This window comes from Penicillium griseofulvum (genome assembly GCF_001561935.1).
Source record: "Penicillium griseofulvum strain PG3 chromosome Unknown contig_6, whole genome shotgun sequence".
Classification (NCBI taxonomy): domain Eukaryota; kingdom Fungi; phylum Ascomycota; class Eurotiomycetes; order Eurotiales; family Aspergillaceae; genus Penicillium; species Penicillium griseofulvum.
Window position 1 is genome coordinate 761,220 of NW_024467419.1, and position 14,940 is coordinate 776,159.

Here is a 14,940-nt window from a genome sequence, read left to right on the forward strand (position 1 = left end):
AAAATGATCTGTTATCACTATGCACTAGTTAATCATCTCCTATCTGCATCATCTGCATGGTAGTAATTTGATTGGAATGTTCTGACCTAGTTGTGCAATTCAAGGTTAACACAACAATCATGTGCCTAGAACATGAGCCTAAAAGGGACAGGTACCTGAATAATGAGGCATCAATTCCCAAAACGGAAGGCTCAAAGCGGTTGCTGACTGCCCAGGTGAGTTTGAAAGCTTGGTATTAAAGCCAAGGCGTAGCCAAGGCAGCAGTATAGATTCATTCTATATGCTACATTTTTAATGTTTTATCCTAGTCTCTTCACGTTGATCCCAGTAGATATACGGAGTACAAGTATCCCGTACTTCATATGTTTTTGGATCTTGACATGATCGCATTCCCGTGGGTCATGAAGTGGGTGATAGACCAGATCGGCATTGCCTGGACAGTTTATCTAGTATGGGTATGGGGGACAAGGACGCAGGGCTGTACTTGTACTTGTCCGTGTCCTCCGTACCTTCAAGTTATATTAGAAGGAATATATCCCGGGATGTCTCAGCGCTAAGCTTAATGTTTCATTTTCCCAATGCAGGATCTAATTTGCCGCCAGGGACTGAGTCTAACCGTCATCGCTCAGGTTTTTAGGGGTAGACCAATCTACCAAATCCACAATAATGCAATAATCACACTGTACGGAGTAAAAGGGGAACAACATTTGTTTGAATAGATAGATCATAATATATTAATACCAATTAAAGTTCAAATCGTGCAACATTCTTAGACGGAGACGTACCAGGAACTGCCTCCGGTACTGTTCCCGGGTACCCCCCCCGAGCCCCCGTCACCTTTTCTTATCTTCACCTTTACACGCCCTCCAACCTTCCCACTTAACTCCCTTATGCCGCTGGCCTTCACGCTCGTTTGAAAATTCAATGATTTTCTCCAAGTGGCTGGCCACTCTATTGGGCGGCGCATTCGCCGTCCAGGGTGCCCTGGCTATCGATTTGAACATTGATGATGAGAGTATGTTTCCACCCCTCGATCGCATTCGTTCGCTAATTGAATGCCTCTCTCAGGCTCCCTCAAAAGTGCGGCCAAAACGGTCGCCACTACCATGATGAAATATTATGACGCTCGCGAATCCAAGAACATCCCCGGTAAACTCGATGGCACTTGGTGGGAGGGCGGTTCCATGTTCATGACCCTTATTCTGTACTGGTTTGTGACCGGCGACGATCAGTTCAACCATGCTATTCAGGAAGGAATGTACTTCCAGAAGGGCGACGACAATTTCTTCCCCAGCAACTACAGTCAATACCTAGGCAACGACGATCAAGTCTTTTGGGGTCTTGCTGCTATTACCGCCGCGGAATTCGGCTACCCCGAGCAAGATGGCCAACCCTCTTGGGTATCCCTCGCACAAGGTGTCTTCAACACCCAGTACCCTCGCTGGGATACGAGTAGCTGCCACGGTGGTATGCGCTGGCAGATTTGGCCGTACCAGGATGGTTATTTGACGAAGAACGCTATTTCAAACGGAGGACTGTTCCAACTTTCGGCCCGCCTCGCCCTCTACACCGGAAACAAGACATATGCCGACTGGGCTGAGCGCATTTGGGATTGGAGTGCTACGACCCCGCTGCTTAAGCAGAAGAACTGGAACATCGCCGACACTACCACCTGCGGCACGCAGTGCACGGATCACGGCGATTTCCAATGGACCTACAACTATGCCACATATATTAGTGGTGCTGCCTACATGCACAACTACGTATGCCCTCCTGTTCTGCTTTCCAGTACGGATTTATACTAATTTTGTACTAGACTAAAGGCACTGAAACGAAATGGAAAGAGGGCATTGAAGGTCTCATCAAGACCTCCCAACAGTTCTATCCGACGACCGGATTCAATGGAGCTGGCGGTCAAATTCTATCAGATATCACTTGTGAACCCCTCGGCAACTGCGATCGCAATCAGATCACCTTCAAGGCCTATTTCTCCAACTGGCTTGGAGTGTTGACTACGATAGTCCCCGGTACCTACGACCTGATTTTCCCTCAGCTGAGAACCTCGGCCCAGGCCGCTGCAAAGCAATGTTCAGGTGGCGATGACGGTAATTATTGTGGTATTCGTTGGTACAAGCAGGCCGAGTGGGATGGGACCAAAGGTCTGGAGCAACAGATGGCTGTGCTGGGTGTCTTGTCTGCCAATCTGATTCCCTTCAAGAACAAGGGGCCGATGACCTCAGAATCGGGTGGAACATCCAAGAGTAACCCGAACGCCGGCACCAATTCCACAGACAACAAGGTCCCCGTATTGAACACCATCGGTACTGGTGACCGTGCAGGTGCGGGCATCCTAACTGTCATCTTTGTCAGCGGTTGGGCTATTGCTGTGACCTGGATGATCCGTGGAGGTTAGCTCGTCTCCCGTTTAATATCTACCTATTTTCTTTCTTGGGATCATACGTGACTCCTTTTTTTTGTCTTATAATCCTTTTCTTTCCACATGCTTCTGTGGCCACATCCTTCTACACCTGTATCTATCTTGATTTTTCTTGTGTCCCCTTTTCGCTCTTTTTTTCATTTCCCTTCAATGGCACTTCCGGCGTGTACTGCACGAGGACGGGGTTGTGGCGTTGAAGGTGCTACTTTGATCTACATAGTTTTCTTTTAAACAAAACATTTGAATTGGTGATAATTGAGTGATTATTTCTGATACCTTACGTGTATAGTGTATAGTGTCCACGGGTGTTGTCTCACCCTTGATTGGTCTTAGCCCCTGGCGCTGGGGTGCCTGACCCGACCGTGAAAGACCTTGAAAGGTTGGAAGTACAGACTTGGAAAATGATGCAAGAGAATATGTAAAGATGACTGTGTTAATCAAATTTGAATATATACACGTGAGCATAACTCGGGAATATAGCAACATCTATTAAGGGGATATGGTAAAACGCTCTCGAATGTTCTTATTGTTCTTGGCTGTATTTAGTGTAGAAGGCGTGCGTGGACAAAAGTACCATACCTTATTGTTACAGTGGAGGAGGCGGGATAAAACTCGTAACAGCCAGTAAGATACATGTTTATTACACACAATGTCTCTGCCTGCATCTCAATCTCCCCTTTCATCTTTCTTCAACATTCATGACATTCAATCACCATCTCTTGTGCAATATTATTAGACTATAGGTGAATTTCCTACTTCTACTTCAAACATTTGTGGGTTTGGGGATGATCCGCAACCCGGATTCTCGACTCGCTCCACACTCACACTCGACCCGTTAAACCTTTCCCTCATCGGCCGATGACACACTACCTCCTCCGCTTCCTCGATCGTTCACTTACCCTTCAATCTCCGTGCTGACAGCTCCACGATGCGGTGGCGGCTGCCAGGCGCCCGTACGACACTCCCCGCCAGTGTCGCACTCCTCCTTCTCCCAACTCTGGTCGCTCCGCTGCAGCAATCAGAAGGCCATGACTCTATCTCTCGTGTCTCTGTGCCATTAGCACAAGAGTCATCCAACCAACATGCAGCCCATGTGGCTGCACCACCCATCGTGAAACCCAACGATGCGAGCGCCCTTGCTACTCTGGCTCTGGCAGGCTCCGGCCGCGCCGTTCGAGCCCCTCCTGTCCAAGCCAGCAGCACCGCTGCAGGTTTGGCTTCGCAGCTTCACGCGCGGTCCTTGCAGGACTGGGAGGTTGAGGATTTTGTGCTGCTGGCGACCGTCGACGGAACAATTCACGCCCGTGATCGCAAGACCGGGACTGCTCGCTGGGCCCTGGAGGTCCCGAGTAGCCCTGTGGTCGAAAGCACTTACCATCGAGCGAATCGTTCCAGTTTTGACGATACACAGCCCGAAGACGACTTTCTATGGATCGTCGAACCGAGCCAAGATGGCAGCCTATACATCTACAGCCCCGCCCCCGACGCTGGCTTGCAAAAGCTCGGCTTAACTGTGAAGCAGCTTGTCGACGAAACCCCCTATTCTGGCACCGACCCTGCGGTGACTTATACTGCCCGGAAAGAAACTACCCTATACACCATTGACGCCCGGACTGGTAGCATTCTGCGGGTGTTTAGTTCCCGTGGTCCAATTCCCGCTGCGCCTGAATGTCGGAAGGTCAATGGAGAAGATCCGGAGTCCGATGAGTGTGAGTCGACATCTGGCACTTTGGTTCTTGGTCGGGTTGAATACGCCGTCGCCATCCAAAACACTGAGACGGGAGATCCGATTTGCACCTTGAAATACTCCGAGTGGGCACCAAACAACCGTGATATGGACTTACAGAGCCAGTACTACAGGACGATGGATCAAAGCCACATCTATAGTATGCACGACGGCGTTGTGCTGGGATTCGATCATTCGCGCATGGATCGGCCTCGATATACACAACGATTTTCATCACCTGTGGCGCGAGTCTTTGATGTTGTTCGTCCTGCTCACAAAGAAACACCAGATGCCTCGACCCCGCTCGTCCTGCTCTCACAACCTCTTCAGCCACCGGATCCGGATTACGGTCCCCTTGGGGATGAAAGGGACATGCGTGTATTCATCGATTGCACTGAGGCGGGGGGTTGGTATGCCTTCTCAGAGGAAACATACCCCCTCGCCACGGGCCGCGCCCCAATGGCTCAATGCTATGACAAAGACTTCTTTCGCCGCGGGCAAGCGCTCATGAGTCTGACAGCGCGTCAGCAGCGGAATGCATTGGCTGGTGTCCACTCTCTTACTGGCCCTCGTGTCGTCCGTCCACATATTCCTAGACTGGGCGGGTCATCCACCTCCGAACTATCAAATGATACACCACGAGATATTCTCCGCAGTCCTTCGGAGCTGGCTTTGCCTCCCGCCTTACGAAATAGCGCGATCATTCGCAAGAGCTGGGACAATGCTTTGGATATCGTCGTGACGTTGATTTTATTGTTCATCTGCACCTTCATCTATTTCAACTCGCATCATCTTCGCGATCTGGCCAAGCAGAAGTTGGATATCAAGAATATCATCAACTCCAATGATAAGCCTTCTCTGTCGACCCCTTCTACTCCTATAGTCGGCGGTGCCCCGGATATGGAGCGTTCATCTACACCGACCCAACAAGTTCCCAACGTTACAGTGGATTTAGATGTGGATGGTTCATCGCCAGATGGAGGAGCAACGCCGCGCGCTTCCCGAGACCCAGACTCCAAACCGCGGGTGCAGATTCGCGAGCCTTCGCGTGGGGCTGATGAAGAGGATGCCGATGAGATTGGAAAGCCAAAGAAAAAGCCACGCGCTCGTGGATCTCGAGGAGGAAAGTCACACCGCCGTCGCAAGAAGCCTGAAGGTGAAGGTGATAGCCCTGAAGGGGCCGGTCAAACCGTGGAGCAGGTCAATAATTTAGCCTCCCAGCCTCGACTTGAGCCCGATGTCCAGATGACCCGGACTATCTCGAATGAGATTATGGAAATGGATGGCGTCGTGCGCGTCGGCCGGCTTCAGGTTTTCACCGATGTTGTGCTGGGACATGGTAGCCATGGAACCGTGGTGTACCGCGGTTCGTTCGATGGACGAGACGTCGCAGTCAAGCGTATGCTGATGGAATTCTATGATATTGCATCCCACGAAGTGGGCTTATTGCAGGAAAGTGATGACCACCATAACGTGATCCGATATTTCTGCCGTGAGCAAGCCACCGGGTTCCTGTATATTGGCCTCGAGCTTTGTCCAGCATCTCTTCAGGATGTGATTGAACGTCCTATCAACTACCCGGAACTAGTCCAAAGCGGGTTAGATCTGCCCGACGTACTACGGCAGATCACCCAGGGTGTCCGGTACTTGCACTCGTTGAAGATCGTCCATCGTGATTTGAAGCCGCAGAACATCCTCGTGGCTATGCCGCGTGGTCGCACTGTTTCACGGTCATTGCGGCTCCTTATCTCCGATTTTGGCCTTTGCAAGAAACTCGAAGACAATCAAAGCTCGTTCCGGGCAACCACTGCTCACGCGGCTGGAACTTCCGGCTGGCGTGCCCCGGAGCTCCTGGTGGATGATGACGGTCCTCTGTCTCTCGCATCACAGCACACCGAGTCATCGGAGCCCGCTGTGGTGGATCCGCAGACGAACCGCCGCGCCACTCGGGCTATTGACATATTCTCACTGGGTTGTGTGTTCTACTACGTCCTGACCCGTGGCAGTCACCCATTTGACAAGAACGGCAAGTTTATGCGCGAGGCAAACATCGTCAAGGGTCATTTCGATTTGGAGGAACTAAACCGCCTAGGCGATTACGCTTTCGAGGCTGATGACCTCATCCGCTCCATGCTGGCTCTAGACCCCCGCCAACGGTAAGCATTTCTCTTTGAAGAAACGCACTCAAGTTACTAATATTACTATCTAGTCCTGACGCCAGCGCTGTATTGATGCACCCGTTCTTCTGGCCTCCATCAGACCGTCTCGCCTTTCTGTGTGATGTTTCTGACCACTTTGAATTTGAGCCCCGTGATCCTCCGTCAGATGCACTCCTTTGCCTGGAATCGGTGGCTGAGCGGGTAATGGGCCCTGAAATGGATTTCCTGCGCTCATTGCCGCGAGACTTCAAAGACAATCTCGGCAAGCAGCGCAAGTACACTGGGTCGCGCATGCTGGATCTCTTGAGGGCTCTCCGCAACAAGCGCAATCACTACAATGATATGCCTGATAATCTTAAGGAAAATATTGGCGGGTTGCCCGAGGGATACCTCAATTTTTGGACATACAGGTTCCCGAGCTTGTTGATGAGCTGTCATACGGTTGTCGTTGAGCTGGACTTGACTCGCATTGATCGCTTCCGAAGGTATTTTGTGCCCCCGGAATAGATTGTCTAGACATGTTTGGAAATTATATATGAATATACTAGATGAATTTATCAGTATACGAATGATTCATGCACGGAGCATTGCATCACACTGCATATCTGTAGATTTAGTGTATCCACATGTACAAGCCTCATAGTAAAATATGAATGAAGTACTTTATCCTTCTCACATAAATTGATGTGTCCCATAGACACGGCAGATAAGTGGATCGACGTGACGGAGTACTGCGCGCTAGTTTCTTCCGCGTTCTGATTTCAACTTTTTTCCCTCTCACCTACTCACCACCATTCTATTTGGTGTTTGGCACCTTGTCTTCTAAGAAGTCATGTGTGTCTGATAAATTCATCAATTTGCTCTTTGCCATTAATTACCCTCCCCCTACCATCTCTTCCGGTTTTTACTAGCGACTACCATCAACCTAAATTCCAGTCCCTACACGAGCTCCAATCCAACCATTAGCTGCTAGCGCATTTACTGAGTATTGCACTATCTGGAAAAATGGTATTTCTTCGACTTTCAGTGAAAGTGTTCCCGCGAGAGCAGTTGAGCTCAAGCTCAAGCTCCAGTTGGGGCAGGACACTCCTCGGCGCACGAAAGTCTACCAACGATGACTCCAGCCAGGGATCTGGTGTCTCCACAACATTGAAGAAGCCCGGTGTCTTCCTGCTTGTTCTTGAACATCCAGAAGAGGTTTCGCTCGGTGGGCTCGCGGGCATGATCCAAGAACATTGGGGGAAGCTTCACCCAGAGCTAGAGTGAGTGCTAATACAAGAAACTTTTCTAGTCCACCGAGCTCCAATCGCTAACTATTTTCGTGATAGACCGCTTTCAATCAAGAAAATCGTCGACGATACCAAGGAAGATATCGATCTTTACCCCGATTTAACCGTCGCTGATGTCTGGGTTGACTTTGGAAAAGCCCGCGCCGATGGTCTCGACCAGCGTGGTTCCGTTCGTGTTCTTCAAAAGCCTACCGCGGCTGCCCCGGAGCGATTCCCCTCGGTCGAGCAGGATTGGGATGCTGCTATTGCTTCCTACGAGCACAAGCGTGCAATGAAAGATAAAAAGGAAGCCATGGAACGCCAATTCCCAACCATTCAGGAAGAAGATGAGGAGAGCGCCGAACCACGGAGTACCCACTCTCGGTCTTTGTCTCAATCCCACATTCAATGGGAACATTCGCCTGGATCGCTTCGGCCTACCAACAATGAGCGTCGTGTGTCACCTCGGAAGTCACCAGCTGAGCACCGCCATCGTGATTTACCCGTTTCTTCCGTTGAAGTCCGCAGCCCCGTTACCACTCCCCCACTAACAAAGTCTGTTGGCCCTACAATTGCCGGTACGCCGCCCCCCAGGCGCGAAAGCGAGGAGCTCGGCGGCTCTCCATCACCAGCCGAGCGACGAACTTCCAGCGCTATGTCCCAACATACACCTGCACCTGTAATTTCCGTGTCCCCGGAACCGCAGTCTAAGCCGCAAAAGCTCGTAAAGTTACCAATTCCCAGTAGAACAGCTAAGCGGACAATTACGCAAATGCCTGACGACGCGGAATCCCCACCTATGTCTACAACCAAACATGTCATTCCCCACCAAGAGACACAATCTACCGAGGATGCTACTGCGAGCTCAAGTGACAGGGAATCAGTGCCTGTTCCACAGCATATCGTGAAAAGACCACTCAAGCAGAGAATGCCCAACGGAGTCAACGGACAAGGACATCTGGCCGCAGTGGGCACGAGTGTATCCCAATCACCACAGAAAAGGCAAGCCGAAGCGGTGATCATATCCAGTCAGGAGTCAAGTGAAGAGGATAGCGACAGTGAGGACGACAAGATTGAAGCGAAGAAGATCAAGACTGTCGTGCAGGATGAAGCAGCAGTAGAAGATCAGACTGGTTCTGACGAGTCTGACTCCGACTCTGACTCTGTGTCCGAATCCGAATCCGAGTCAGACTCTGATGCCAGTGAAGAGAATGGACTCAAGGATGCGCCCATCGTGCCTCAGATTGATCGCTCGACTCCCATTGTTCGGGATGGCGATGTGATCGATGCAGAGGGGGATATACAGATGGAAGAGCCGATTGTAACTAGCAGCTCCGAATCCTCAGACCAGTTGGATATCTCAGTGCCGAAAACCAATGGCACTCGTGAGACTCGATCTCGCAAGCGCAAGCAGGCCTCGGAGGAACCCACATCCGTTAAAGAAGCTCGCCAAGCACAGGCCCATCCCACGACACGACCCCCATCTACCCCTCCTCGCTCTGTGCCTTCGGTAATTGTGCACTCTCAACACGCTCGGCAGTCTGAATCGAAGTCGCCAGCTGCCCAAACGACCCCACAGAAACGTGCCCGTGCGCCTTCATTCTCGAGCCCAGCTCGACAGGCCAGTATCCGAGAGGAGAACAAAACGCCTCCCAAAACTTTTCGGTCCGGAATTGGGTTGGGGATTACACAGAGCCCTTCTAGCCATCAACCCCTGGTGGCTCTTTCGCAGGAATCTAACGTGACATCCACCCAGGACTCTTTTGGCGGGCCGCTTTTCCCAAGTAGCAACGCGACTGGTACCGTTGCGCCTTCTTTTACTTCTGTTAACAAACAGACTCCTGCGATTGACAGAACAAAGAAGTCCGCTATCCGTGCCAAGGATTCCCCGGCAACGGAGAGGCGATCCGTGTCTTTTGCTGAGGGAGAGAACCTTGCTTCTAGCTTCGATCTCATTCCAGGCTCCACTCCGCGCAGTACTGCGATCAGTTCCAAATCCACCCCTACCACCAAGACCAAGGTGACGCCTTCGAGCGCAACCCCACGAAATGCCACTCCTAAGGCCAAGTCCTCTCAGCAGACGCCTACCCCTGCTGTCAAATCTACACCCTCGACGTCTAGCAAAGCTACACCCAAGGCCAACGCCAAAAGCCAGACACCCAAATCCACTTCCAAGCAACCTCGCAGAGAATCCATCGACGAAGTGGTCTCGAATCAAGCTCGCAGACAATCTATCGACGAAGTAGTCTACCCACCCGGCTTTGATATCGACCGTTTGACCCAGGAAGTTGAGATTGAAAAGAAGATCAAGGCACAGTCTAAAGCGGAAGAGAAGGCACTCAGGGAGAAAGAAAAAGAGGAGATGGCAGAAATTGAGCGCAAGATTCCGGAAAGTTATGATCCCCATCTTTCGCTCATTTTAACCGATATGCAAAAAATATTACAGAGATTGTCCAACACCAGGATGGAAGTGGCCAAGCGAACACCGCTCCGCGTTAAGCTTGCCGCTTTGCGCGAGGACCTGAAAGCATGTGAACAGAAATTGGAGGCGAAAAAGTCCACGCCTCGGCAAGCTGTTGCAAAGCAAGCAGTGCCAACCCTCAAGGAAATTTTGAGCAGCCAAAAGCAGGAAATTGCTGCTAGACAGCGTCCTGAGCCCAAGCCTGCTCCGGCTCCCCGCAATGATGTTTACGAAGTGCCCAGCTCAGGCGAGTCTGAGTCTGAGTCCGAGTCTGAGTCCAGCAGTGATGATGATAGCGAGAGCGACAGTGAGTCGGGCGACATTATGCCCGACGGCCAGTCACAAAAACTGCGCAAGCCCCGAACTCGGTCCAATTAAGATGCGCGCGTTTTGCTTTTTAAGATATCCTACTTTTTGCATGCATATGACGCTGTGCTTTGTTATCCGAGCCCAAGTCATCATAATCCTGTACATTCAAATGTTGTTTCCACCGGTGTATGATATCCAACGCTGCATAAGAAATGTAACTTACTCAAATGAAACCCAGTTGAGATCTGATTCATCTGCCTAATTTCTAGATAGGAATGTCGAACATTTGATCTGTATTTTTGTACATTGTGAAGTGAACATATCGACTATACTGGTCTTTGCATCTATGGGATGAGATAGATATTTGGGTGGTAATACCCGGCCTTAACTTCCGGCTCATGTGTTCTGCGAGTATAGGACCGACAAACCAGATGTGATGACCATCCATGGCAATTCTATGGCTTTCTAGCCACTCGGTTATGGGCTGAATATGGTGGCATCATATTAATTTGCCATTGCTCCAATTGTGGTAAAGCTCAAGCTCAACCTTTAACAATCAAAGCCAACAATTATACGGCATCATCAACAGTTAGTTGATCAAAATCCTACCCATTCGACCTGTTATTTTGCGAAGCTTAACCACTACTACCAACCATGGCGGCGGTAATGCCCAGGTAAGTGTTGCCACAGCACACAGCCAGACTCACACTAAGATACCACAGCACGGGATACACGCCGCATCCCACCAAAATGATGAAGGCAGCGCAGTGGATGGGCGCCCGAAATGTGGAAGTGGGAGTCGTCCCCAAGCCCAAGATCACCGAGCCCAGCGACGCCATCGTGCAAATCACCCACTGTACGATCTCCGGCTCAGACATCCACCTATACGACGGCGAGCTCAAAGACGCCATGGAAAAAGGCGACATCCTCGGCCAAGAAGCCATCGGCCTTATAGAAGAAGTCGGGCCGAACGTCAAAACCCTCAAACCCGGTGACCGCGTCATCATCTTACCGGTCATCTCATGCGGCACCTGCGAGTATTGCCAGCGACAGCAGTATTCGCTCTGCGACAACACAAACCCATCTAGGGAAATGGAAGCAGCGTACGGCCACCGCCTCGGCGGGAAGCTGGGCTATAGTCGGCTTTGTGGCGGGTATCCAGGCGATCAGGCGGAGTACTGCCGGGTTCCGCATGCGGACTTGACGTGTGTCAAAGCGCCGCATGATCTCGATGCGCGGAAATTACTTGGTTTGACGAATGTCGTCACTACGGCTTGGCATGCGTTGGAGTTGGCTGAGGTGCGGGATGGGGATGTGGTTGGTGTATGGGGATGCGGGCCTATTGGACTTGCTGTGCAGCGAATGGCCAAGCTGCGTGGAGCGAAGAAGGTGTATGCTATGGATAAGGATGCACAGCGATTGCGGATTGCGGAGGACTTTGGCATGACGCCTGTTGATGTGGATGCGCATCCGGATGTGGCTGAGTACATTCTGTCTATTCAGGAGCAGGGCCTTGATCGGTCTATTGAGGCTAGTGGGCACCGGACTGAGCAGAGCGCTGAGTTTCCGGCTATGCGGGCGATTGGGCTCGAGAGGGATAGTAGTGATACACTAGCGGCCATTGTCAAAGCGACCCGTAAGGGTGGGAATGTGGCGTTGGTTGGGGATTTCTTTTTCACGACGCATGATTTCCCTATTGGGCCTTTGATGCAGAAGGCGCTCACACTGCGTGGCGGTCAAACTTGGCCGCAAAAGGTATGGTTCCTTTTTTCCCGCTTGAATCGATAGCTTACCAGGTGTAGTACTACCCGTTCTTAATGGATCTGGTAGTACAAGGCTCATTGGATCCATCGTGGATGTTCACGTATGTGGATGAGTTCGAGAATATTGCGCAGATGTACAAGAAATTCTCAGAGCATGAGATCCCCGGCAAGCTGAAAGTGTGTTTAGTCACGGCCTTTGGACGTAGCCAACAGCTGCAAACCTCCAGTGAGCTGCCAGTCGATCCTGAGGGCTAATTGAAGCGAGCCCTGGAGGTTTTCCCCGGATGTAGTCAGCATAGTCAGCAAAAACCTTGATATGTCGCAATATAAATATGAGCATTGACCCCGCGGGGATTTGGCAACTCCATAATTCATCATGTTCCCACCACCACCCAGTGCACTCGATTGGAATAATATAGGCTTTAAAGTCCGAGATGGTAAGCAATTGACCTTTAGACAAATACATATTCTTATTTCATAATAGGCAATGGCCATGTCGAAATCCATTTTTCCCATAGTGGGGGGAACAAATGGTCCGCGCCGCAATTTGTCGCCTCTCCCTTCATACCAGTGCATGGGATGGCTCCAGGCCTAAACTATGGCCAGCAAGTCTATGAAGGCCTTAAAGCCTTTCGCCACCCATCCGACAACAAGATAACTGTCTTTCGCCCCGACCGTAACGCCAAGCGCATGCAGTACTCCGCTGAAGTAGTATCCATCCCGCCCGTTCCGGAGGATCTGTTCATTGAGTGCGTGCGGTTAGCAGTTGCCGCAAACGCCGAGTACGTGCCACCCCACGACTCCGGCGCTGCAATGTATGTCCGACCCATGCTCTTCGGCTCCTCTGCACAGCTAGGGCTGAGTCCACCGGATGGGTATACGATGGCTGTATTTGCTATGCCGACTGGCGTGTACCACGGGGCTACCGCGGTCGAAGCGTTGATCTTGGAGGATTTCGATCGCTCTGCACCGCATGGAACTGGTTCTGCTAAAGTTGGAGGAAATTATGCGCCTGTGTTGCGACACAGTGACCGGGCGCGACGGGAAGGATTTGGAATTACCCTTCATTTGGATAGTGCAACTCGCAGTGAGATCGATGAGTTCTCGACTTCTGCTTTCATTGGAGTGAAGCGTGATGGAGATCAAATCACTGTGGTCCAGCCCGATAGCCAGAATGCCATCGACTCGGTTACGGCAGCATCTGTGCTGGAAATTGCTCGCATGCTGGGATATCGGGCTGAGAAGAGACGGGTTGCTTATGAGGAGTTGCGTGAGTTTGATGAGGTTATTGCTGCTGGTACAGCGGCGGCTTTGGTGCCAGTTGGTAGTATTACGATGCAATCCCGTGGTGATAAGTTTGAGTACCGTTCCGGGGCTCAGAAGGAGGGTGGTGAGGTTTACGTTAAATTGCTGCAGACTCTTCGTGGTATACAATCTGGAACTGTTGAGGATACCTTCGGTTGGAACTATGAGGTGACGGCACCGCCAAAAGGTTGGACACAGGAAACGCAAGAGGAGTTCGAGTTGAGTGGTGCCAACGTCCCATAAATAGGTTCATCCAAGTATAAATATACTTCAAGTTGCCACAATCACCACTTCAACGGATTTTTCATTGGAATTAACCCTGGAATCCTCATATAGTAGTAGTTTAATGGACGACTACTGTATATGTTAGGGTTTCTTGTTACACTGAAAGCTTAGGGGAAGATGATGATGATATTCTCTACCTACTACGGTCGCCTCTAAGGGGCCGTCAGGTCAGGTGACAAGCCACCTGATCCACGTCCAGAAAGACTGGATACATAAGGAACTACGCAAACCACCACCAGCTAACATGGTACGGCCAATCATGTTCCTTAGCAGATTGCTATCCACGCCAGAGCGCAATTACTGGCCAACAGAGTTGGAAGTCGCATGCTTCGTATGGATGCTCCAAAAAATCAAACATCTGATCTTAGCAGTGCCGACACATCTACCAATGATAGTTTACACCGACCACAGCGCTACAGTCAACATTGCGGTCAACACCAATCTCAGGTCAACGGCGACTGAGAACCAAAACTTAAGATTGGTACGCGCGGCGCAATTTATACAAACTTTCAACCTACGCGTCTGCCACTTTGTTGGATGCGCACATCTGCCGCTCCCTGAGAGTCGGCCGTCCTCGGTCGAGGTCAGGTTCTATAAATACAAATGAAAGAATGAGAAAAGCAATCCGTGTAGGGGCAAAGTGTGTAAATGAATGAAAGTGGAGTAACGTGTGTAAAAGCTCAAACGTCTCTGTGTTCCGGCGCCTCGTGGAAATCCTCGGTTTGGCGTGCTCTTTCTAACAAGGCCGTTAGGATCTGACGACCAACCAGAACTTGCATGTGATGAAGGCGATTGAGTTATATTCTCTTGTGGATGTTGGTAGACCGACAATGAAATCAATGCAAACCGTATGGAATGGAATTGGAGGGCTAACGATCGGTTGTAATGATCCGTAAGGTCTGTGACGCCTGGTGTTATTCCTGAGACATTCGGGACAATGTTGGATGTATTGCCGTAGTAGACGCATTCCCTTGTAGATCACCATCCCGTCCATTTTCCGACGACATCTTTCAAATCCTTGATGCCCCTGGTTATCGTGCACCAGTTCAAAGATCTCCTTTGCTAACGTTTTGGGAATGCATAACCAGTGACTCCCGTCGTCCTGCATTGAGTATAGGAAGTCATCTTCCCCTAAGCTTTCAGTGTAGCATTTCTGACATAATTAGATATAAGTTTTAAATCTCCAAGTACTCGAGGAAGTCGTCAAAGAGCCAAAAAGACCACCCA

At 50.6% G+C, this 14,940-nt stretch overlaps 3 protein-coding genes across 3 annotated transcripts; all 3 read left to right on the forward strand.

Moving 5' to 3' along the window:
• Positions 1-924: 924 nt before the first annotated feature.
• Positions 925-2,413, forward strand: PGRI_074060 (glycoside hydrolase family 76 protein; the record flags this gene model as incomplete). Its single annotated transcript, XM_040795120.1, has 3 exons — positions 925-1,015; positions 1,069-1,763; positions 1,817-2,413. 3 exons carry the CDS (start codon positions 925-927, stop codon positions 2,411-2,413), a joined length of 1,383 nt encoding a protein of 460 aa, XP_040652797.1.
• Positions 2,414-3,365: 952 nt separating this feature from the next.
• ireA (bifunctional endoribonuclease/protein kinase IRE1) lies at positions 3,366-10,429 on the forward strand (the record flags this gene model as incomplete). The annotated part of the gene is made up of 4 exons (XM_040795121.1): positions 3,366-6,319; positions 6,373-6,807; positions 7,405-7,584; positions 7,651-10,429. 4 exons carry the CDS (start codon positions 3,366-3,368, stop codon positions 10,427-10,429), a joined length of 6,348 nt encoding a protein of 2,115 aa, XP_040652798.1.
• Positions 10,430-11,014: 585 nt separating this feature from the next.
• On the forward strand, positions 11,015-13,671 carry PGRI_074080 (Branched-chain amino acid aminotransferase II; the record flags this gene model as incomplete). Its single annotated transcript, XM_040795122.1, has 4 exons — positions 11,015-11,034; positions 11,083-12,115; positions 12,163-12,349; positions 12,608-13,671. 4 exons carry the CDS (start codon positions 11,015-11,017, stop codon positions 13,669-13,671), a joined length of 2,304 nt encoding a protein of 767 aa, XP_040652799.1.
• Between the last annotated feature and the right edge of the window lie 1,269 nt (positions 13,672-14,940).